At 41.2% G+C, this 22,728-nt stretch overlaps 1 protein-coding gene across 1 annotated transcript in view; it reads left to right on the plus strand.

The window, feature by feature from the left end:
* amph (amphiphysin) overlaps window positions 1–22,728 on the plus strand; it is a 47,942-nt gene that overhangs the window by 12,831 nt on the left and 12,383 nt on the right. The window contains exons 2-16 of the mRNA XM_080439663.1: window positions 7,978–8,058; window positions 8,726–8,780; window positions 10,235–10,329; window positions 11,139–11,234; window positions 11,574–11,645; window positions 12,086–12,121; window positions 12,642–12,727; window positions 13,200–13,275; window positions 15,013–15,095; window positions 16,029–16,167; window positions 18,007–18,135; window positions 18,875–18,958; window positions 19,230–19,256; window positions 19,804–19,827; window positions 21,236–21,544. Of these exons, the coding sequence (XP_080295789.1) occupies window positions 7,978–8,058; window positions 8,726–8,780; window positions 10,235–10,329; window positions 11,139–11,234; window positions 11,574–11,645; window positions 12,086–12,121; window positions 12,642–12,727; window positions 13,200–13,275; window positions 15,013–15,095; window positions 16,029–16,167; window positions 18,007–18,135; window positions 18,875–18,958; window positions 19,230–19,256; window positions 19,804–19,827; window positions 21,236–21,544 (1,392 nt within the window). The remainder of the gene's footprint in view (window positions 1–7,977; window positions 8,059–8,725; window positions 8,781–10,234; window positions 10,330–11,138; window positions 11,235–11,573; window positions 11,646–12,085; window positions 12,122–12,641; window positions 12,728–13,199; window positions 13,276–15,012; window positions 15,096–16,028; window positions 16,168–18,006; window positions 18,136–18,874; window positions 18,959–19,229; window positions 19,257–19,803; window positions 19,828–21,235; window positions 21,545–22,728) is intronic.

A 22,728-nucleotide genomic window follows, 5' to 3' on the forward strand; every position in this document is an offset into this window, starting at 1 on the left:
TTCTTGCAGTTGTGGAAGAAGTACTCAGATATTTTACTTAAGTAAAAGTAGCAATACCACAATATAAACATACTCTGTTACAAGTAAAAGGCCTGTGTTCAAAATGTTACTTGAGTAAAAGTACAAAAGTATTGGCATCAAAATATACTTACCAAAATTAAAAGTACTAAAATGTTTGAAACTATTTTCAAATAACCTATGTATAAAATAGGGCTGAAGTGTTTAATGTATGTTTTATAATATAATAATTTATATCTGCAAAGTAACTAGTAACTAAAGTTTTTAAATAATTGTAGTGGAGTAAAAGTACAATATTTGCCTCTGAGGTGTAGTGGAGTAGAAGTAAAAGTATTGAAAATTGGAAATACTCCAGTACAGTAAAAAATACCTCAAAATTTTAGTTATTTACAGTACTTGAGTAAATGTACCTAGTTACTATACACCACTGGGTTCTTGTTGGGTAAAATATGACCTTTATAAAATTTCTGTCAGGTTTCCCAAATTATTATTGACTGACACAGTTCACGTGAAATTGAATCGAATGACGGACAACATGAAGTGATGGCCATAATTCACCAGTGGTGTAAAGTAACTAAGTAAATTTACTTTTATTATAAAACATACATACATTAACCACTTCAGCACTATTTTATACATAGGCTATTTGAAAATAGCAGATCTAAAAGCTCACAACAGATCTGCTATTTTCAAACATTTTTCTACTTACTTTTGGTACTCTAAGTATATTTTGATGCCAATACTGTTACTCCAGTAAACATTTTGAACACAGGCCTTTTACTTGTAACAGAGTATTTTTATATTGCGGTATTGCTACTTTTACTTAAGTAAAATATCGGAGTACTTCTTCCACCACTGTAATTCACGCTGGACACTGGAAACCCGTGGATAGCTGAATGGGTACGGAGGCTGTCTGGGATTCTCCCTGGCCCTGGTCTGTGTGTCGCCCCAGAGCAAGGCACTTAGCCAACTCCTCCCTGAGCACAAGACACTTAACCTCTAACTGCTCCCTGAGCGCTGCACTAATAGTGCTCACTGCTCTTAATGGTAATAAATGTATTAATATATCACCCACTGCTCCAAATAGTTAGGATGAGTACATGTATTACAGTATGTACATTAAGACCGGGAACACATCTGTGTCATTTTAAGATTTATTTGGGCTATATTCAAAAATAGCAGATCTACAAGCTCATAGCGCGGCACCGAGTGCCGCGCTATGAGCTTGTAGATCTGCTATTTTTTTTTAAATCGTGGAAAGTTTGTGCAAACCTTTGAACTATATATTTTTTTTTTCTTTAAAGCGAGGATTTGTAACTCAAATCTTTGCTTATGGGGGATTCTACAAAATTAATGTCTTCTAAATCCTAACAGTTTTCTGAAAAACTTATGTTACTATATCAGTGGTTCTCAAACTTCTCAATGACCTCCAAAATGATATGTATTTGGCCCCCCATCTGCAAATATTTTGTTCCAGGGACCCCCAGAAGCAAAGATTTGAGTAAAAAAAAAAAGATTTAAAAGAAAATATGTACATTCAAAGATTGTTCACAATTTTTCAAAAATAGATCTACAAGCTCATACTGCTATTTTTGAATAGCCAAAGTATAAAATAATGGTTTATGTGGTTACACAGATGCGTTCCCGGTTTTAATGGGTTAATATCACCCACTGCTCCTAATAGTTAGGATGAGTAAAAGACTGTCAACGGTGAATATAATGAGCAATAGACCTTCTATCAACAATGAAACATGTACAGCAGTTACAGTATACCAAACAGACATTTGTAATTGTTATGTAGTGTACTTCACAGTCGTGTTTATGTGTAAATATACCATACAGTACATGTGTTATGGTTGTTTATAGACCCCATATCAGACAACGTCACACTGATAAGAACCAGCATGCGTGCGCAGGCCGGCACCAAATGAACCCCACCGCTCATAAGATGCAATGTTAAAGTGGTCACAGCCTCACGTGTAAAAATGCATCCCATCAAACTTTCAGATGCTGTTCTCACAGTATGGAGGCAGAATGCTTAGGATTCTTACTGTGATCTCTCGATTTTGAAATGTTTATTCCTTGGTTTCTGTTTTGTGTAAACAATAATAACAATTCAAAGCAATCATAGAGCAGCGCTCTATTAGCTCTGATTATGGCACCAGAGCCTGCTTGGCTCGCGCAGCTGCAGCCCGTCAAGCCTAATTTATGCTCCGTCCCGCAACAGTATTGCGCGGCGAGAATAGCAGGCCTCCAAGCTCACAATGGTCTATCCGCGACGCGGTTGTGAGCTTGTATGTCAGCTATTCTCAGCACGCAATGCTGTTGCGCGATGAAGTATTTATATTTCGCTATAGGGCGCGCCTCACTAGCCAACACACAAGAGGAGGTTGAATGAACTTAAACCAGCGCTCCCCAAAACAACAGGTTTGAAACAGTCACCTGTGCGTCCAGTCTCAAGTTGGTAAACAAATAGTTGATTGGCGGTCCCCCCCCCCCCCCATTCTGAATTCCCATAGAGGTCTTTAATATCGCGTCAAATAAGAACTGTGTTACAAAAATAAAACAAATGATCCCGGCGAATTGACTCGTATGGATATGAAGCAGATGGTGAGAAAACGCTAATGTTACTTCCACCGAATTATTTTGCCAGAAACAGACTGTATCAAATATGAGTGACTGACTATCATAAACGATACAGAGCCACCTCACTGACAATATCGCTGAGACAGTTTGTTTATTTTTGGACCACAATTCTTATATGAGACGATTCTAAGATGAATGTTATTCTCCATAGAGAAATTACTTCTACGACCCAAGGGATGAACGAGTGACGTCAGGACTTAGGTACTCTATTATGACTAAAACTAAGATTACATATATTGACAGTTTGTTTTATCAACAAATAAAAACTAGACTAAAATGTTATAGGGAGGGACTAGTGGAAAAGAGATCCAGTAGAACTAAAGGACAAGTCATTTTATGTTTGGTTGCACTCGGGTGTTGCACTCTGAAAATAACAGATCTACAAGCTTGTAGATCGGCTATTTTCAGCATGCAACCAAGTGTAAAATTTGCCATTACGACGCCATCAAGGCCTGCCAAAATTATTTTTTGTCGACAAAAGCTACTGTAGATTTAACTAGAAGAACTAAATCAAAATGTGCTGTCAAAATGAAGCCTGACTGTAAGCCCATGCGACTATACACAGCTAGTCTTCCTCAGCAGCTTGTGCTTTGTTTAGTTTGTGTCCCCTGGCCTGCATCCAGCTGCACACGCTGAAGGACCTGAGCCTTCTCAGGAGGAACAGCCTGATTTGTCCCTTCCTTCCTGTGGAGCAGTGGCTCTCCAAGTGACTCGAGCAGAAGGTGACACAGGTGTCACAGGGTGACATGCCAACATATTGACCCATTCTACAAATGCCTTCTAAATCATTAGTTCTCAAACTGTTTAATGCCAAGGACCCCCAAAATTATATGTATTTGGCCGCAGGACCCCCCCCCCCCCCCCTTTTCTGAAAATGTTTTGTGCCAGGGACCTCCAGAAGAGAAGATATGTGTTAAAAACACAGATTGGGCAAAAAAAACACTTTCAAGATTGGTAAAAAAATTGCTAAAATAGCAGATGTGCAAGCTTGCAGCGCGGCACGAAGAGACGCGCTGTGAACTTTTATATCTGCTTTTTTGGAGAGCCACTGTTCTAAATCCTAAAATGACACAGATGCTCTCACGCTTTTAATGGGTTAAGCTTTCCGATTCAGCTGACAATGGAGGTGGCACGTACTATGTATGTGGAGGTGGCACGTATGTATACAGTGTAGGTGGCACGTATGTATACAGTGTAGGTGGCACGTATGTATACAGTGTAGGTGGCACGTACTGTATGTATACAGTGTAGGTGGCACGTATGTATACAGTGTAGGTGGCACGTATGTATACAGTGTAGGTGGCACGTATGTATACAGTGTAGGTGCCACGTATGTATACAGTGTAGGTGGCACGTATGTGTACAGTGTAGGTGGCACGTATTACAAGGTGGTGGCGGACAATCGAATCATTTTCCCGGCTGGTTCTGTCTTCCGGCATTGTTAGTTCTGTCTGTTCCACATAAGCTACAGCTTCCACTCCATGTCTCCTGTTGTTACCAACGCAGTGAATCCAGCAAAGTACATCAGTGGCCTGTTATTATGGACCAATTCACGGTTCATAGCCCTGACTGACACACACACACACACACACACACACACACACACACACACACACACACACACACACACACACACACACACACACACACACACACACACACACACACACACACACACACACACTACACACTGAGCTACACTAAACAGCCTGATTTAGCATGCATGGTGAAGTTATTTGGCGTGTCTTAAGAATAATTCCTGAATGACAGGTGGACAGAGCAGCACCAATAGGTGAGATGGCAGACAGCGGTGACATCATCGATGTCATAGCTAGGAGTGGTCCGTTGCTAACGAGCCTTGCTGTGTGCTGATTGGCTCAGCCAGATCATTAAATGTTGATAGGCTGGCTGTTGGATTGTGTTTCACTGGAACAGAGATCAGCTGTTAAAGCCAAGTGATGAAGATACAGATAGATAGATAGATCCGTGAGGTTCCCAGTTCGATCCCGGCCTCCCCCAGAGTTAGTGTTGAAGTGTCCTTGAGCAAGACGCTGAACCCCTAATTGCTCCTGATGAGCAGGTCGGTGCCTTGCATGGTTTCCTCTGCCATCGGTGTGTGAATGGTGTGTGAATGGTGTGTGAATGGATGAATGTAATGCACAATCTATGTAAAGCGCTTTGGATAAAAGCGTTATATAAATGCACCATTTACCATTTACACACATACATACTCACGCACGCACGCACGCACGCACGCACGCACGCACGCACGCACAGTACGCACATACAGTACATACATACAGTACATACATACAGTACATACATACAGTACATACATGCTGAGGTGGAAAGTGAAGAGGTGAGTGCTGGGAGGTTAGGTGTAGACTAAAGAACAAGTGAATATATAGTGAACATGATGTGAACATGATGTGAACATGTGAGACGTGTCGGTTGATGACATCATCACATTGACACGCAAGGCGGTGAACCACAGACTGCAGTCCAACAATGAGCAGCAGACAGACAGACAGACAGACAGACAGACAGACAGACAGACAGACAGACAGACAGACAGATAAGGATAAGGACAAGGACAAGGACAAGGACAGACAGACTTTTTCCACCACTGGCTATTTTTGAATTTGAATCCTGAAAAGTAACAGTTTTGGACAGCATGATGTGAGGTTTCCAACGGACAGAGACGATATGGATACATTTATCCAACAGGATGAGGTTTGCGGCTCCTGTTCTGACAGGAGCAGTTCAGCCTGTCACCGGGACAACAGAGTGCAGTCTGCGCACTTCGCACATTTGATGGATTGATTGATCGAATACTTTATTAGTCAGAAATGTAAACAGCACGAGCCGAGGTACAGTAAGACATTAAAGAGATAGTCCACCTCCAAAATGACTTTTTTTCCTATCCATTAGTCACCCCATGGAGACTTGAATTTGAGGATATTATTTTTGTTTTTGTCGCATTCATAATCCAAAAATTTGATGACCGGCAGCGGTTCCGGTAGGAGACACAAAGAGTCTCCTTTGTATCTCCTACCGGAACCGCTCCGTACCGGTCCACCGGTCATCAAATTATCGGCTTATGAATGCGACAAAAACAAAAAAAATATCCATGAATTCAAGTCTCCATGGGGTGACTAATCGATAGAAACAAATATTTTTTTCGTGGTTAACTATCCCTTTAAGGCTAAAAGGATAACACAAAAAAGTCCTGGGGACTTGTTTCCATTGTGGTACTATGTATTCAATTCATCAACATGGCATAAAAAATAATACATCAACAAATACAAATATTATGTACAAAGGAGAAAAGGGAAAAAACGGCGGCAGTGAATGACATCTCCTTCCGATGGGAAGTGGTCTCCTGATAGATGTTTCTTTCAGGCCAGTTCTTTGGCTATTCAAAAATAGCAGATCTACAAGCTCATAGCGCGCCACCGAGTGCCGTGCTATGAGCTTGTAGATCTGCTATTTTAGAAAAATCTTTGAATATGTATATACGTTTTTAACTCAAATCTTTGATTCTGCATGGGTGTCCCTGGAACTAAATATTTTGAGATGGGGGTCCGCGGCCAATACATTTAATTTTGGGTGGTCCTTGACACACGTTTGAGAACCACTGATATTATAGCGACGTACGTTTTTTTAACTGTTTTTAACTGGATTTAGAAGACATTTGTAGAATCCCCAGAAGCAAAGATTTGAGTTAAAAAACATGTATTCAACGATTTTCACACATTTTCACGATTTTTCAATTTCTTTTTTGCTGAATAGCTTTCCCGGTCTCAATGGGTTAATGGATGGTCAAAACGATCATAACACTGCTATTGGGGAAAAGGGAGAGTCACTCCTGTCCTTGACAGATAAAAACCATTCCTACAGATTGCATTCTGTTCACTTGCCTGATGGGCGCGACACGTTGATGCGTCAACGTTTTGGTTAATGCCCTAATTAATTATGTATGGTATAGGTATGGTAGTGGTGTCGTGTGTGGTGTGTGTGTGTGTGTGTGTGTGTGTGTGTGTGTGTGTGTGTGTGTGTGTGTGTGTGTGTGTGTGTGTGTGTGTGTGTGTGTGTGTGTGTGTGTGTGTGTGTGTGTGTGTGTGTGTGTGTGTGTGTGTGTGTGTGTGTGTGTACGGTGTGTACGGTGTGTGGGTGTTAAAGGTTAGAATCCAAGTGTAAGAGGATTGAAGCTTTTGGCAGGAAGCCAGATGGTTGCTGTCTGGATCACTGAGCAATGCTGTGTGGATATAAACAATGTGTTCTAACAAGAACCAGCACACCGTTCAAAGTAATAGGGCGACAGAGAAGGACGTGGCGGCCCACGTCCATTGAAGTTCAATGGAGAAGTGGCGCCATGTTATATTCGGTTCCTCAAGCTTGATAGTTGATGTGTGGATGTACTGTAAACAGTTCATTCTATAGTTAATGTGTGGATATTAACAGTTTAGTCTATAGTTAGAGGAGAGTGTAACTTTCCTCTTCTACCCCTAAGTTGAACCTGGTTTCCTACGCAAGTGCTGACATTTTTACCATTGAGTTAATAGAGCGTGCCTGCTTGCTCAGGGGATACATTGAATCTTGACCATCAGGTCAAAATTCATGTCAGATCCTGTGTCTAGATGAGACATGACCTTTGGCATAATCTAAATGTCTCAATAGAAGCAGGGAGACGAAACAAAATCATCCCAATTGTATAAGTTATATTGTGTTAACATACTACCATACAGATTGGACACAATTCCATCTTATTCGTAAAAAAATAAGTTACATAGTGCCGCTTTAATGCACAGTTTAGTCCAGGGGTCTTCAACAGGGGGTCCGGGACCCCTAGGGGGTCCTCAGAGTTAATACAGGGGGTCCGCCAAATCTTTGTATAGGATATAGGATCTTTTTTGTTTTTACATTAACCACTTGAACCCTAGCATCCCTTTTCTGAGGAGAACTTTAGCCAAAAATAGCCGATCTACAAGCTCACAACGCCTCGCAGCGCCCAGAGGCGTTGTGAGCTTGTAGATCGGCTTTTTTTTTAGTTATAGGTGTAGAGGGAAAAAAGAGCAGCAAAGGTTTATCTGAAACACAATTTTATACAATATAGAGGGGGTCCCTGCTTCATCTCTCTCTCAGCTAGGGGGTCCTTGGCCTGAAAACGTTGAAGACCCCTGGTTTAGTCTATAATGTGTGAATAGTAACTGCTTTATTCTATGTGGTTGTTGATTGTGTATTTAAGTTTTCAGGGGTATTCATGTTTACTTATGTTTATTTGTGCATTCATGTGTGTATTTCTGTCTTCAGGTATTGCAGAAGCTGGGCAAAGCTGATGAGACTAAAGATGAGCAGTTTGAACAAGTTGTCGTCAACTTTAAGAGGCAGGAGGTAATAAAAGCCGACACAAATTCTTTCATATAGATATGATTTACATGATAAACCATAACAGAGCTGTAAAATAATGATGTACTATAATTATATGTAGCGGGTGTGCGGATATAATTGACCTTTTAAGATGTGTATGAGCAACCCAATCTCACACAACTTAGTATACATTGCACGGACTGTCATTCCGTGCATAGACACCTAGAAAACCCCAAAATCTGCGCATAGCCGCCTCGCATCTCCTCCATTGACTGAACCATTTCGGAGGCGCGCAGTCTCAACCGAACTGGAGCCACGTGAGGGACCACCGAGCGAGCCAAAGCGAACAAGTTGCCGTCCCGAACGTTGTTGCGACGTTCGCTTGAGCCTACTCAGCGCCGTTTGAGGGACTGCGCTGCTCCCGGGTTACGTCCACCGTGGGACTCGCCGTACATATGCACGGAATGACGTGCACTGGGTCCGTGCAATGTATACTAAATTGTGTGAGATCAGGCTGGTATGAGATGAGCAGGTAGTAATAATGTTAATAATCATAATCATAATAATCATAATAATAATAATAAACAAGCTCGCAAAATGTTGCGAGCTTGTAGATCTTCTATTTTTGCTACTGTGTGTATATCAATTATATACTGTATATATGATGTAAGTCTGTGATTGTTTCCTCCAGTCAGAAGGATCCAGACTACAGAGAGAGATGAAGGCCTACATGGCTGCTATTAAAGGTAAACACACACACACACACACACACACACACACACACACACACACACACACACACACACACACACACACACACACACACACACACACACACACATTATGCACACGCAATACGCACACACAATACGCACACACAATACACACCAACACGCATGCACGTGTTAACCTGGTGTAATATATCATTACATAAGGACGTTATGGCACAGTTGATAGCCTCGATGACCGACCCTCCTCCCTTACTCCTACTTGCCCATGATGAGCACTCGTCCTGGGCGGCGGTGTCATGGTGATTTTCTTACTGGCAGGATGGTATTTTAATGACGTCACACGCACACACCGCACACATTTTATTTTACCTTAAATATAGGAAACATGTTTGTATAGGAAATGTTTTACGTGCGTGCACGCGCGTGCACTAATTGCAGGAATTGATGATGAGTTCATGATAAATTCAATTAAAGACCTAATGAAATATGTTTTTCACACTTTTAGAGCATGCCTGTGGTAATAATGAGGATATACTTATCATTAGATGCCAAACAATCAATTTGTGTGTATTCTTATAGCAAAAGGCCCTAAAAGTCACATTTTAATGACTATCTGTCAAACGTAAGCCCTTGAATGAATATACCGTATATGAGTCATGATTTTATTCACCTGTGGGATTCCCGTAGCTCACGCTCCTCCACTCGCACCAAATATTCATTAGGGAGACACTCTTGGGCTGCTCCGTTCTTTATCCAACTCAAGATGGCGGCCAGACGGTCATTACTCGTTTTAAACTTAAAAAGTGCATTAAAATATGCATCTGAAAATGCATCATTAATTGAGCGTTAATTACGTGTATGAATTTGCCTGCTCAAGTAAAGTGTTACCAGATTAAAGGAGTAGTTCAGTTTTAAAAAATCATTATTTTCTATCAATTACACACCCTATGAAGCCCTGACTCAATTGAGTCTCCGCGTTTGAGTCATCAAATTATTGGCTCAGGAATCTGCGATAAGAATAAAAAAAAATCTCCATGAATTCAAGGCTTCATGGTGTGTGTAATTGATAGAAAATAAGTAATGTTTTGGGGTGAACTACTGCTTTAAGTAAATGAGTATAGTCTTAGATACAAATCATTCAACTGACTTGTTCTAGATTTAGATTTTTGATTGATTGTGTGATAATTGTGTGATATTGTGTGTGATAGGATACCATAACTGCAACTATGTGTGATATCGTTGTGGTCGGGTGGAAACCTTGTATGGCCAAAAACGTTCCTTTTTTATTATTATTTTTAAAGCATTTTAGATCGACTATTTTCACAACTTTTGTGCAACACTCTTTGTGTGATGAAGTAGGGCATTCATTTACGGAAAAAAACATACACATTTTAAACTTGGGAGATACAAGGTTTCTGCCCGACAACAGCGATATAACTAGATAGTAACTGACTGCGTTTGTCCTGTAGGAATGCAGCAGGCTTCCATCAACCTGACAGAATCTCTACATGAAGTCTATGAACCGGACTGGCACGGGAAAGATGACGTCATGGTAATAGGCAAGGTCAGTGTGAAACCCGACCTTAGGCCTAACCTAACCCTACCCTTCATTCTCCCATTCAATCACCCATTCACACACTGACGGCAGAGGAGACCATGCCAGGAGCATTTGGGGGTTAAAGGGTGGTGGTACAGTAGGAAAAAAAAATCATAACTCCCTCCCGGGTCCGCCACAGCTAAAAACGCACGGAAGTCTCGTTAGATGAGATTTCAATCTCGTCTAGCGAGACTTCCGGTGGGGCGCATTCAAGACAACCCACGTTGCATAGTGTTCTGTCACTATGAACCTCAGATCTCACAAAAAAAAAAAAAATCAAAATATGCGATCTAGCGCAAGGCCTATTGGCGCACGTTTTTAGCTGTGGCGGACCCGGGATGGAGTTATGAAAATGTTCTACTGTACCATTCATCCTAGGATATCATAATAACATCATAGAAAAGGTAAGAAAACCATGGTCCAAAATTCCCCTTTAAGTGTCTTTCTCAAGGACGCTCCAACAGTAACAAACTGGGAACCTTCCGTTTCCCAAGCTCTACCTTATTAAATTATTAACCAGTCATTGTTATTACTGGGTAGGTCAGTGTGTGAACAATCATTGTTATTACTGGTAGGTCAAGGTGTGTTAAAGCAGTCAGTTGTTGTAGTAATGGTAACACAGTTGTTGTAGTAATGGTAACACAGTTGTTGTTGTAGTAATGGTAACACAGTTGTTGTTGTTGTAGTAATGGTAACACAGTTGTTGTTGTTGTAGTAATGGTGCCTCTAAGAACAACTGTGTTTATTGTTTGGTGTAAACTTTGTGTTTCCTTCAGGACTGTGATGCATTGTGGGAAGACTTCCATAACAAACTGATCGACTCCACACTGCTAAACCTTGATGCATATCTCCTGCAGTTCCCTGACCTAAAGGTAATCATTCATGTTGTCGTTGTCGTTGTTGTTGCTGTTGTTGTCTTCTTCTTCTTCTTCTTCTTCTTCTTCTTCTTCTTCTTCTTCTTCTTTGCGGATGTAAACAAGAGTGAACAGATATATAATGTAAAACATATTTTAAGTCAGCAGCAGTTCCAAGGTTACATCTGGTAACTGGTTTAAAGACACTGACATTTCTATATTATTGTAACATACTGTATATTTCTACGTTTTACAAACTCATTTTGAACGGGTGCTTTCTGCAGTACTAATCTATTTGATAATCTTAAAGTTGTTTATGAAAGATAAAGTGCAACTGATGATTGTTTTTCCCGTCAGATTCGAGTGGCGAAGCGAAGCAGGAAGTTGATAGATTACGACAGCGCTCGTCACCACATGGAAACCCTGCAGGTAGTAAGTATATTTTATTTTTGAGCGGTGCCAGCCGCTCCAACCAGTGCCAACAAGTGACTGAGTGTGTTTGTCCGTATGTATGAGCACGGCATCAACAGCTGCAGCTTATTGCAACACAAAGCTGCAACCAGTTACAGAAATTAAACACAAACAGGAGACGCACGCACGCACGCACACACACACACACACACACACACACACACACACACACACACACACACACACACACACACACACACACACACACACACACACACACACACGTGCGCACGTGGTCGCAAAGCAGGAACATCGGGACAGAGCATCAGGACAGAAGAACATCAGGACAACAAAAAAACAATTCATGAATAATCAAACTGTATATACAAGTGCAATTATTCATAAATAAACACATACACTATACAAATAAATACTAACCAATAGAATGAACCCTGCAGGCATCTGGGATGAGAAACGACCGCAAGATGTTAAAGGTACATCTGTCTGTCTGTCTGTCTGTCTGTCTGTCTGACTGTCTGTCTGTCTGTCTGTCTGTCTGTCTGTCTGTCTGTCTGTCTGTCTGTCTGTCTGTCTGTCTGTCTGTCTGTCTGTCTGTCTGTCTGTCTGTCCCTCTTTGTCCTGTGTCAATTTACTGTGTAAAAGCAGTAATACTTAAGCAGTAATATTTAACCCCAAACCTTTAAAAAATATTGTTTTCTCACACCTATGTCGCACTGCCGATCCGACCAATATGCCCATATATGGAGGTATCTGTATCTGTCTGTCCATGTCCCTTTAATGCCTATATTATATAATAATTGTAACAACAATGTTGTTACAATTATTTACATTTTTAAATGATACACTGATACACTGATAAAGCAAATTGTGATGAATCGACAATCGTGGTGAATTGACAATCAATTTGTCAATGTCATGGGGTGTTATAGCAGAGTATTGTATATAATAGGATTGTATAGCAGTAGCCATTATCAGCTGTTGTTTCTTTTACAGGCAGAGGAAGAGTTGAAAAAAGCTCAGAAGGTGTTTGATGAATTAAATGTTGGTCTACAAGATGAACTACCCACTCTATGGGACAGGTGAGTTATATACCATACAATACACTACACTATACATACACTATACTATAGACTAATACTACCCACTATTTTGGACCGGTGAGTTATATACCATACACCAGTGGTTATTAAACTTCTTCATGTCAAGGACCCCCAAATTGATATATATTTGGCCGCGGAAAAGTTGACATATGGAGATACAAGGTTTCTGCCTGACAGGTTTCAGCTTCCAGCATGATCACAGGTTATAAAATTGAAAACATTAAAAACACTGAATTACTCTGCTGATTGCAATAAAAACCTCAACATCGACAACTCAATAGACCAACAAGTAAAATGTGCCGTTTATCTAAGCTCAAATCAAATAACCTCATTGTCGAATCTAAAATCTAATATCCGCTGCCATTGTAGGAGTCTGCACGCCTGCACATAATCATGAACATTTTTAATTAAGATGCCTGTTGCTACAGTAACGTGTCTTGTGTGTCCGCAGTCGCGTGGGTTTCTACGTGGACACCTTCAAGAGCGTCACCAGCCTGGAGGCCAAGTTCCACCGAGAGATCTCTGTGGTGAGTGCACATGGGGTCAAAGGTTATTGGTTAGGGTCAGGGTTAAGGGGTTACAGGTCAGGGGGGGTCACTGAAGGTCGATAGTGTAAAGATAAAGATCGGGATCACCAGGGGTCTAAATATGGGTATGGGTTTGTAACTCTTACGAATGTAACCAAATGGACCCTTATGGGTGTGTAACTCTGAGAGTGTATACGAATGTAACCAAATGGACCCTTATATGGGTGTGTAACTCTGAGAGTGTACGAATGTAACCAAATGGACCCTTATGGGTGTGTAACATGAGAGTGTACTGTACGAATGACAGTGCAGCAGACAATAGAAGATACACTCTCCTCTCTTGCTCAATAATGTAGCCTAAATTAAACTGTCAAAATTGAAGAAACTTTCATAATGACAATTTAAAGTTTATCCTACTTCCGACGTCCATTGCACTGAGCCAAATGGACCCTTATGGGTGTGTAACTCTGAGAGTGTGCGAATGTAACCTAATGGACCCTTATGGGTGTGTAACTCTGAGAGTGTGCGAATGTAACCAAATGGACCCTTATGGGTGTGTAACTCTGAGAGTGTGCGAATGTAACCAAATGGACCCTTATGGGTGTGTAACTCTGAGAGTGTGCGAATGTAACCAAATGGACCCTTATGCGTGTGTAACTCTGAGAGTGTGCGAATGTAACCAAATGGACCCTTATGGGTGTGTAACTCTGAAAGTGTACAAATGTAACCAAATCGACCTTTACGAGTCCATTTGGTTCCATTGTACACTCTCAGAGTTAAATAAACACAGAATTTTAGGGTGTAGATTGGGCTTCCAGAGATTCAAAAAAAGTACGAAATGGGGGTCTGTGGTCTGATGCATATCAAAATGGTGGTCCTTGAAATGAAAAGGTTGAGAATCAGTGATGTTAAAGCAGTCGAGAGGAAAACACAACTGGAAGGATGTCAGAGAAATGCCAGCAATAAAATGCAAAATGTGATGGTTTAGTATTTCGTGTAAAGTCGTTTAATATTCTGTCAGATGAGAATAGAACCTGCTAGTATCAGTGTGTCATCTCTATTCTTCTGGACTACGTATCAATGTTATGTCCTGCATCCATCAAACCAAGAGTTTCTATATCTAAATGTTCTAATGTTCCATCAATGAACACAAGACTCTCTCCATGTAATTGTACTATTTGTTCATGGCACGTAAGTACATTTAGATGTAGAACCTCTTTGTTTAATCCATTAAGACTGGGAACGCTGTGTCATTTTAAGATTTCTATAGCTATTAAAAAATAACAAATATACAAGCTCAAGCTACGAGCTTGTAGATCTGCTATTTTTGAGAAATCGTGAAATTCTGTGCAAATCTTTGAATATACTGTATTTTTTTTTAAAGCGAACATTTGTAACTCAAATTCTTCTGAATCCTGAATCCTAACAGTTTTTTGAAAAAAAGTATGTTAATATCAGTGGTGCTCAAACCTTTTCATGTCAAGGACCCCCCAAAATGATATGTATTTAGCCGCGGACCTCCATCTGAAAATATTTTTGTTTGTTTGTTCAAGAGCAAAGATTTGAGTTACAAATGTTCGCTTTAAAAAATATATGTATTCAAAGATTTAAAAAATAATAATCACGATTCTTCAAAAAATAGCAGATGTACAAGCTCATAGAGCTTTGAGCTTGTAGATCTGCTTTTTAAACAAAGAGTTTCTACATCTAAACGGTGTACCGTTCTTGTGTTTCCAGCTCTGTAAACAGCTGTATGAAGTTATGACCCACCTTGGAGAGCAGCATTCAGACAAGATGTTCACCATCCAAGGAGCACCCAGGTCAGCACCTAACTCTGTCTGTCTGCGATGTACAAGTTCAGATCGTTTCAGATATGTGTAGATCACAAACATATAAAAATAGCGCCCCAAAACATACAAATTAATGTATAATAAAGTTAATTATGGATCCATCTAATAAAGAAGGTACCAAGAGCTTAATTATGTTTAAAGCTAAGAAAAATTTTGTGGAGATGCAGTAGAAAATAATTTGAAATAAACGTGAAATTATGTTCCAGCATCAGAATGCAGACATGAACGTATTTATTATTGTGTTATTTTTATGTTATGTTGATTAATTGAATACATAGGACCACAATGCCCTCAGGACTTTTTTGTGTTATCCTTTTAGCCTTAAAGGGATATTTCACTTTTTTTTAAATGTTACTCAAGTACTGTACTTAAGTAACATTTTTGAGGTATTTCTACTTCAGTGGAGTATTTCCAATTTTCAATAATTTTACTTCTACTCCACTACATCTCAGAGGCTATTGTACTTTTACTCCACTACAATTACTTGAAAACTTGAGTTACTAGTTACTTTGTAGATTTTGATTATTATTGCAAAACCTACTCTAGCCACTTCAGCCCTATATATATTTCGGCCATTTGAAAATAGCCGATCTACAAGCTCACAATGCGTCGCGATGTGAAACATTGTGAGCTTGTAGATCTGCTATTTTCAAAAGATTAGCATACCTTTTATACATTTGAAAACTTGTGAAACGGGACATTCTGCATAATGAGTACTTTAAGTACATTTTTGATAGCAATACTTTTGTACTTTACTCAACTAAATTTTGAATTCCAGACTTTTTTACTTGTAACAGAGTATTTATACATTGCAGTATTGATACTTGTATTACTTAAGTAACAAATGTGAGTACTTTTCCCACCACTGGTATTCATATAGTTGGTATTTGTGTGGTTCCACAGTGACTCAGGTCCTCTCCGTCTGGCCAGAACCCCCTCGCCTCCGGATGACGACAGCTCACCAGAAAGTCCAGATGCTGGTTTCAATCACATGCTGCGACCCGTCTCCCCTGGCCCACCCAGACCCAAGTCCCCCTCTCAGGTAAATATGTCTCTCCTGGCCCACCCAGACCCAAGTCCCCCTCTCAGGTAAACATGTCTCCTCTGGCCCACCCAGACCCAAGTCCCCCTCTCAGGTAAATATGTCTCCCCTGGCCCACCCAGACCCAAGTCCCCCTCTCAGGTATATATATGTGTCACCTGTCCCACCCATCTGGTCCACCCAGAACCAAGTCCCCGTCTCAGGTAAATATGTCTCACCTGGTCCACCCACCTGGTCCACCCAGACCCAAGTTTCCAAATCAGGTATTTTTTCTCCTTCCCTCTGCCTCTCATGTTATAGATACGTTTTTCAGGCTATGGACCCCCTAGCTGAGAGATGAAGCAGGGACCCCCTCTACATTGTATACAATTATGTTTCATATTAAACTTTTAACTTGGTCTGCTCTTTTTTCCCTCTACACCTATTACCTCGTTGCCAAAAATAGCAGATCTACAAGTACGAGCTTGTAGATCTGCTATTTTTGCCTAAAGTTTCCTCAGAAAAGGGATGCTAGGGTTCAAGTGGTTAATGTAAAAAGAGAAAATCATATCACACAAAGATTTGGCGGACCCCCTTTGTAACTCTGAGGACCCCCTAGGGGTCCCTTACCCCCTGTAGACCCCCGTTATAGATAATAGAATATAGATAGGCCTAGATAAGTAATAAGAATATTCCTTACTGGGGAAAAAAAACTGTTTTTCTCATGTTGTTGAATGGGTGTATTATTCTTTCCCTTCCTGCTCATTTGGTCTATTGTGCTGGTAAGTAAAAATCACTAGAGTTGTAGTCATTAGTGTTGTAAGTGCTAGTTGTGTTGTCTATTAGCAGTGGTTCTCAAAGTTTGGGTCCGGGGACCCCCAGGGGTCCTTGAGGGGGTTGTCGAAATTAAAACGTTTGAGAACCACTGGCTACAGAACATAATTTAGAAAATATAACGAACACAAACGTTATTTTTCTTTACTCTTTCTAGGTCAACTTTCTTAGTTTCCTTTGTTTGTGAGAGAAATAAATACCTCCGTGTTAGATGGACTTACAAACCATTATTTACTGTATGTGCATGGGCGATTCCAAATGCCCCCCTGGCGGCCAGCAAATTTATTTTATTAAGTTTTTGTTTTTTTATTATATTATATGCTAATATATGGCAAGTATATTCAGGTTCATATGTGCATAATATATGTGGATATATAGGAAATATCTCTCTCATATATAGCTTATATATGTCCACATATATGGATATATATGCACATATATGTAGAGACATATGCAGGCGGCTAATTTCGAATATGTCACATATATGATAGACATATATGTTGCATATCTCTGCTGTCCGGCAGAAACCAGGTAACTCCAAAATGTTCATTTTTCAGGAAATGAAAAAAGTGGAGTTACAAGGTTTTGTTCATCATTGATAAGAACAGCTGAATGGACCTCCAAGCTCACAATGAGGTTGGAGGTCAAAAGGGGGTGGAGCCTGGAGTCAGCAAAACCAGCTAACTGGAGTTAGCTGATTTAGCAGAAAGTTTTGAGGATCCAATGGAGTTAGATGGATTTGTCAGAAGCTCTTTTTAATGCTTTTCATTGGTTCAATAATTTTTTTACCAACACACAGATGTAAAGTGTGTTCAATGGCCCTGATTTATGGAAAAAAAATGCAAAAGCATAAAAATGGAGTTAGCTGGTTTCTGCCCGACAGCAACGATATATAAAAACATACATGTTAATATATTTCCTTTGCCCCCCCCTGCTGGCAGAGGCAAACATCGCCTATGTGTATATATATATTTCTTAAATATGTTTCTTAAACTCTTATCAAATCTTGTTGCGTTTGTGTTGCAGGCAAAAAAGGGACCCCCGATCCGTCCGCCCCCCATGGCGACCCCCACTAAGGAAGTGGCTCAGGAGCAGATCATCGATCTGTTTGGAGGAGAATTCCTCGCGGCTCCACCTGTTTCTTCACAACCACAGGTCTGATTAAACCCCATTCAATCTGGGAACACATCTGTGTCATTTTAAGATTTATTTGGCTATTAAAAAAATTGCAGATATACAAGCTCATAGCGCTTGTAGATCTGCTATTTTTTTTTAAATCATGAAAATGTGTGTAAATCTTTGAATATATATATGTTTTTAAAGCGGATCCCTGGAACAACATATTTTCAGATGGGGGTCCGCGGCCAAATACAATTTTGGGGACCCTTGACATGAAAAAGTTTGAGAACCACTGATATATAGCGACATACGTTTTTTTTTTCAAAATAAAACTGTTAGGATTTAGAAGACATTTTTCAAATGTTTGACAAAATGAACTTTTGACAAATGACAAATGTTCGCTTAAAAAAATATATATTCAAAGATTTACACACATTTTCACGATTTTTCATAAATAGCAGATCTACAAGCTCTATGATGTTCTCTTAAATGTTCGCTTAAAAAAATACAAATATTCAAAGACATACCCTGAGGGTCCCTGCACCCCTCGTTGAGAACCACTGGTCTACTGATTATCTGCACTTCTGAACTGAAATTCTCATTTTTATAGAAGCACTCACAGACTTATAATGACCCTTTCCTTCTGCTTCTTTTGGTTTTTCACTCATATGACTTATGATGATCTAGATTATTATCTTGATTTAATCACAATCAGAATCACATCTTGAGCATTATTATTATCACAATTGAATCTCATAATGTATTTTCCCTGCAGCCCAACGAAAGACCTGGAGAATCTCTCCTGGACCTGGACTTTGATGCTTTCCAACCAGATGACAGCGTTTCACCCTTACCACAGGTAACCCTCCACCCACACCACCTCCACCCATACTACACCACCCCCACCCATACCACCTATGCAATATCAAATAAAGAGCTATGCATTCATAGATATGAAGTCATGTGACTCTGGTTTGAGAAAATGTCATACTTGATGAACTGCAAAAAATAAATAATAATGTTTTTTAAATTCATTAAATGGAACAAAATACCCAGTTTATTTTTTGTGCCCAAAGCTTGACACATTATTTTCAATAATTTGTTTTTATTTATTTGCTTTGCTCCAACAGACAGCCTTACCGTGGGACATGTGGTCGGTGAGTCATCATTTTATTTATATTGTTGTAACATTCTTAATGTGAATGAGCAACAATAATACCACAATACTACTACTACTACTACTACTACTACTACTACTACTACTACTACTACTACTACTACTACTACTACTACTACTACTACTACTACTACTAATAATAATAATAATAATAATAATAATAATAATAATAATAATAATACACTTTATTTAGAAGCGCTTATCAAAACGACATTACAAAGTGTTTTACATAAAACGGAAGTCACTGTAAAATCTGATGAAACATCAGAATAAAAACATGACGCCATGAATTAAGGCCTTTCAATACAAGTAGTAGACCATGGGCGACCGGGCTTTCTGCTCGGCTGCCCCCGAACTGTGGAACGCCCGCCTTGCCCACCTGAGAGCACCATGTAAACGTTACATTACTTACGACCATTATTCAAATATTTTATTTGTATACATTTTGGACAAAATAGCACATTTTAGCCCACTCTTCTAGTAATGTATTCCATTACAACATCTCACAACCTTGTTTCTTCCTTTAGGGAAACACTCAACCAGCGCAGCCTGTAAGTAACCTTCACAACACACCACTGCTTTGCTAATCATATTGTACTATACATTATAGCCATGTTCCTATACATTACAATAATGTTTCTATACATTAGAAGGCAGCATTATGATTCTATACATTACAGTATAAGCATATCCTCGTATCTCCATATTTCATTTTTTTCGTAAATCAATGCCCTACTCTGTCACACAGAAGTAGTGAAAATAGCCAATTTACAAGCTCACAACGCGCGTTAATATATTGATACACATGTATATGAATCTACTAATACGATTGATTCATATTTATGCTAGCTTCACTCCTGTCTTTCCCTCACAATAAGCACTTAGTTTTTTTACATCTTACGTGCACGTGCATGCTCTGCTGTTGTGTATAATTGTGTATAATAATTGTGTATAATAGTGTGTATAATAATAGTGTGTAACTAGGGTTGGCATCCTTTAGGATTGTAACGGTTCCGGTTCCTTAAAGGTTTCATGACATCAAATTTCAATTTATTATTTATTTGTGTTTTCTGACCTTAATTACGCGCAAAAAAAGAACTTTGAACATTCAGTGGATTTTCTGTGGTCTGGGGTTTTCTGAATAATTAGGCTCAGAAAAGTGCTGTGATTGGCCCGTGGACTTTGATGTCACAGTCCATTAACCCCCCCCCCCCCACACCTCTCTGAATCGGCCTGTTATAGTGCCACGTGAGGCTGATTTGAAAATGTTCAAGTGGCGATTCTTCCTTTGCCTAGTGAGAATATGTGTGTAAAATGTCACGGAAATTGCATGCTGTGTTCATGATTTGTTCGGCCATGCCTTTCGGGCTGGCAGAGACAAAAAAAAACTGCCATGGCTCACTGGAGTGCATTTTTCAGTTAAAACCTTTTGATACACGTTTGAAGGACCATGATAAAGACTTTGAATGTTTTGTAAGACAGCATGTCATGAAACCTTTAACAATTCCCTCTTAACGGTTCCCTTTGACGATTTTTATCGGGAGTTCCAAATGGACCCCTTAAAGACATGTAACTCTGAGAGTGTACAAATGGAAAGAAATGGACCCTTACAGGTCCATTTGGTTCCATTTGTACACTCTCAGAGTTATGGTGGACCGTGGTCTTGGAAATTCAAAAGTTTGAGAACCTCCGGTATTATAATTGTACAGCAGACGTTGAAGTCCACACATACTGTCTGACAGTGTGACAAACCGGTTCCAAATGTGATGGAACCGATTCCAGTTCCTCCGGTTCCTCCTTTTCCGGATCCCAACCCTATGTATAATAACAGTGTATAACAGTGTATAACGGTTCACAATAACTGTGTATTCTTCATCTTGCTTGCATGCACCGGCCCTGCAGCCGGACTGTGCTGGATCTGCTGAAGCTGTGCACTTTAACCCTCCGTTTCCTGAGCAGGCCGCAGACACCGGCTTCGCAGACACCGGCTTCGCAGACACCGGCTTTGTGGCAGACTGGTCGGCCGACTTCGGCGCTGCCGCGGTGGCGGCTAACGGAAACGCGACTGCCACCGCAGAGACGGCGGCGGCGGGACAGGGACAGGAGGACGCCGCGGCTCAGGGCTGGCCGGCGGCGGGCGGCGGCGGCTGGGCTGGCGAGGCGACTGCGGCGGCGGGCGGCTGGGCCGGCGAGGCAACCGCGGTGGCGGCGGCAGCGGAGACACCCGCACAGCCACAGGACGGCGAGGCTCCGACCGAAGGAGACGAGGTTAGCGCCCGGGAACCGAACGTCCAATTTAACAGCAGCACTGATTGTTCCGCAGCGGGCTCAGGGTCACATGATGAGACAGAGGCAGGGGGGGCGAGGGGAGACTGGATGCAGCGGGACGATTCGGGGGGAGACGAGGGGCGTAGGAAGTCCACCCCAGGACTGATGTTCACCAATGAGCACGGCGAAGAGATTGAGGATTCCACGGAGGACGGGGGAGACCAGTGGTGGGGTTCGTCCAGGTCTCCGGACGGCTCTGGGTCCGAGTATGATTATGAGACCGCCGAGGAAGGGGGCGCAGGCTGGATGAGTCCAGATGACGAGCTGGCTTCTGAGGACTTTGTTCCAGTGAACAGTGAAGCCGTCCAAGGTGAGACACGTGTTGCTGATTCGAGGTTTGGAAGCGATGACTTCACTGCGGAAAGTTCTCAGCAAGAAACCCCACAACAGAGCACAGCTGATTTCACCTCCGATCCCTTCGCCGAGGCCGCCGGCGGGTTCACGTCTGATCCTTTCGGAGAGGACGGAGGCGCATTTCAAAGCGACCCTTTCGCGGAAACCCAAGGGGGAGTCGGCTTTGAAAACGATCCCTTCGCAGAAAACCAAGGGGCAGGCACGGGAGAGTCACTCGAACCTCAGGAGTCGGTTATACCCGTCGATCAGGTTGGCGGTTGTTTTGAACATGATCCCTTCGCAGAGAGCCAGGGAGAGGCCGCAGTGGACGACTTCACCACAGATCCGTTTGCTCAAGTAGCGGGAGAAGACCCTTTCACCGGCAGCTTCCCAGATCCGTCGTCACAGACGGGCTCCTGGCAGGAAGTCACTGACAGCGGTGGCTTCTCCGCTGGAGACACAACACAGGCAGGTTTCCCCTCTTTCCCTGAAAGTTCAGACATGTCCGAAGACGAGGCCGCGAACCGAAGATATGGAAAGTTGTACCAAGCGGAAGAGGTACCTTGCTTCCTCTCTACCTAGTGGAGTAGACTAGAAACAAGCAGAACCCCTACTCCCTTTTGTACCTGCCTGTAGAATGAAGGACAGTTAAAAAAGAAAAGAAAAAAGAAACCCACAGGGTAGAAATAAACCCCAGGATCCTTTTTGTACCTGCCTGTAGAACCAAGAGCAGTATACAAATAAACCCCCAGGATCGTGCTTCTCAGCAGAACCCCAGTCCTCTCCTCCTG

Source organism: Gymnoscopelus braueri (assembly GCF_963280865.1).
Source record: "Gymnoscopelus braueri genome assembly, chromosome: 10".
In the NCBI taxonomy this organism is placed as follows: Eukaryota; Metazoa; Chordata; class Actinopteri; order Myctophiformes; family Myctophidae; genus Gymnoscopelus; species Gymnoscopelus braueri.